This window comes from Nanorana parkeri, unplaced genomic scaffold (genome assembly GCF_000935625.1).
Source record: "Nanorana parkeri isolate BGI_ZX_2015 unplaced genomic scaffold, ASM93562v1 scaffold1293, whole genome shotgun sequence".
Taxonomy (NCBI): domain Eukaryota; kingdom Metazoa; phylum Chordata; class Amphibia; order Anura; family Dicroglossidae; genus Nanorana; species Nanorana parkeri.
In genome coordinates this window covers 320,889-322,376 of record NW_017307561.1, presented here as the reverse complement: position 1 = coordinate 322,376, position 1,488 = coordinate 320,889, and the positions used below count along the sequence as shown (strand labels likewise).

The following is a 1,488-nucleotide window of genomic DNA, read 5'->3' as shown; positions in this document are numbered from 1 at the left end:
TGTCGCATTATTTTATTACTGTGTTTTTACTCTGTATTATCAATCATAATATCCGACATAATCACAACTTTTTTTGCACATCTAACACAACAGAATACTTTAGACTCCAGCCAGAACAACTACAATTTAAGAAGAAGGAATATTAGGTATAACATCATCACAAACATTTCTGCAATGAAACCCGTGAGATCGTGCTCAGGATATAATAAAGTACATTAGCTAAAATAAACAAATTTCAGAACTCCAATGTTCTCAGAACTCCCATCAGCACCCTCTGTCCACCTACTGTATCTACCTTGAGGGGATGATGGGAGTCATGTTTTTTTGTCATCAGCTTTCCTCCGATGCTGGGGTTAATGACAAGAGAAGACAAAACCCCCGGACAGCATCCGATTCATCACCATGAAAAGTCATTCTCTAGATTGCTCTCTAAAGCTCCCTTATTCCTAAATGATGCTCCTATTACTCCAGTTACCGAGAGGCTGCAATGTACCAACAAGCAGAATTCAATTACAGCAACATGTTATGCTTTACAGGACAATAGACTTTATTGTCAACACCTTCACTTAACCCCTTCACTGCCATTGCACACAATGCCATGTCCTGACCTGCAGATTCGGTAAATCTGGTGACCACCTAAACACCGCCAGTCATTCCCCTCACATATCAATTACCCCTTCCTGGACCGATTTATCAATTCACTAAAAGAGTCATCACGAATGACAACAATAAACAGAATTTGTGAGGGTGCTATGCACACATAAGCATGTATTTCTGGCAGGATGGCTGCTTTGGGATGGAGCTGGAGAGCAGAGTACTGATGGGTGCAGCAGGTGACAGGGGACCAGGAAAGTTTGCAGTAAACTTTTTTTGTTTATGGATGGGGCAGTTGCTTTTTAGGGAGGCCCGTGCCCTTAGCCCTTGGCATCTTCCTTACCCCTAGTCCTCTCCATGATGCCCCAAGCACCCCCTGACCTCTGCCCTGTCCAGGATGTGACCCCTTCAGCTCTAATTAGAATATTGCATGTAATCTGCAGATAGGGAATTGGGAAGACTGCATCCCATCATGTCCCAGGGCTGTACATCACCCTCCCTGCACCATCCCGGCCCTCCATCCTGCCAGATCTCTTTATTATTAAATCAATGGGAGAAGAAAAACGCCTTACGTTGCATTGGCAGCCCGAGAATTTCTGGAAGCCCCTTGACAGGAGCGTCTGTGGCGAGTGCTGAGCTTTGCATCATTTTATTCGGGCGGTGTGAATAGGATGAAATTGGATGGGAAGGAATAAGATGGGATGTGGAGGGATCAGGCTGCTGTGCTAGGGATCGGTGCGGGGGACGATCGGCTGCTCCGGGCTCGGCATGAGTGGGCGGATGACAGGTGTCTGTCCCGGATGGTCCTGGAGAGGTGCTGCTGTCCCGGATCCCGGGCTCCTGCCTGGAGTGATGCTGCAGCACTTCCCAGCCTGAGTGCCGCTTACACCCCGG

The 1,488-nt window shown here is 47.2% G+C and overlaps 1 protein-coding gene across 1 annotated transcript in view; it reads right to left on the bottom strand.

Moving 5' to 3' along the window:
• LHX4 (LIM homeobox 4) overlaps positions 1 to 1,263 on the bottom strand; it is a 59,396-nt gene extending 58,133 nt beyond the window's left edge. Inside the window, exon 1 of the mRNA XM_018569158.1 lies at positions 1,167 to 1,263. Coding sequence (XP_018424660.1) covers positions 1,167 to 1,242 — 76 coding nt within the window. The 5' untranslated portion in view covers positions 1,243 to 1,263. The remainder of the gene's footprint in view (positions 1 to 1,166) is intronic.
• Positions 1,264 to 1,488: the final 225 nt, after the last annotated feature.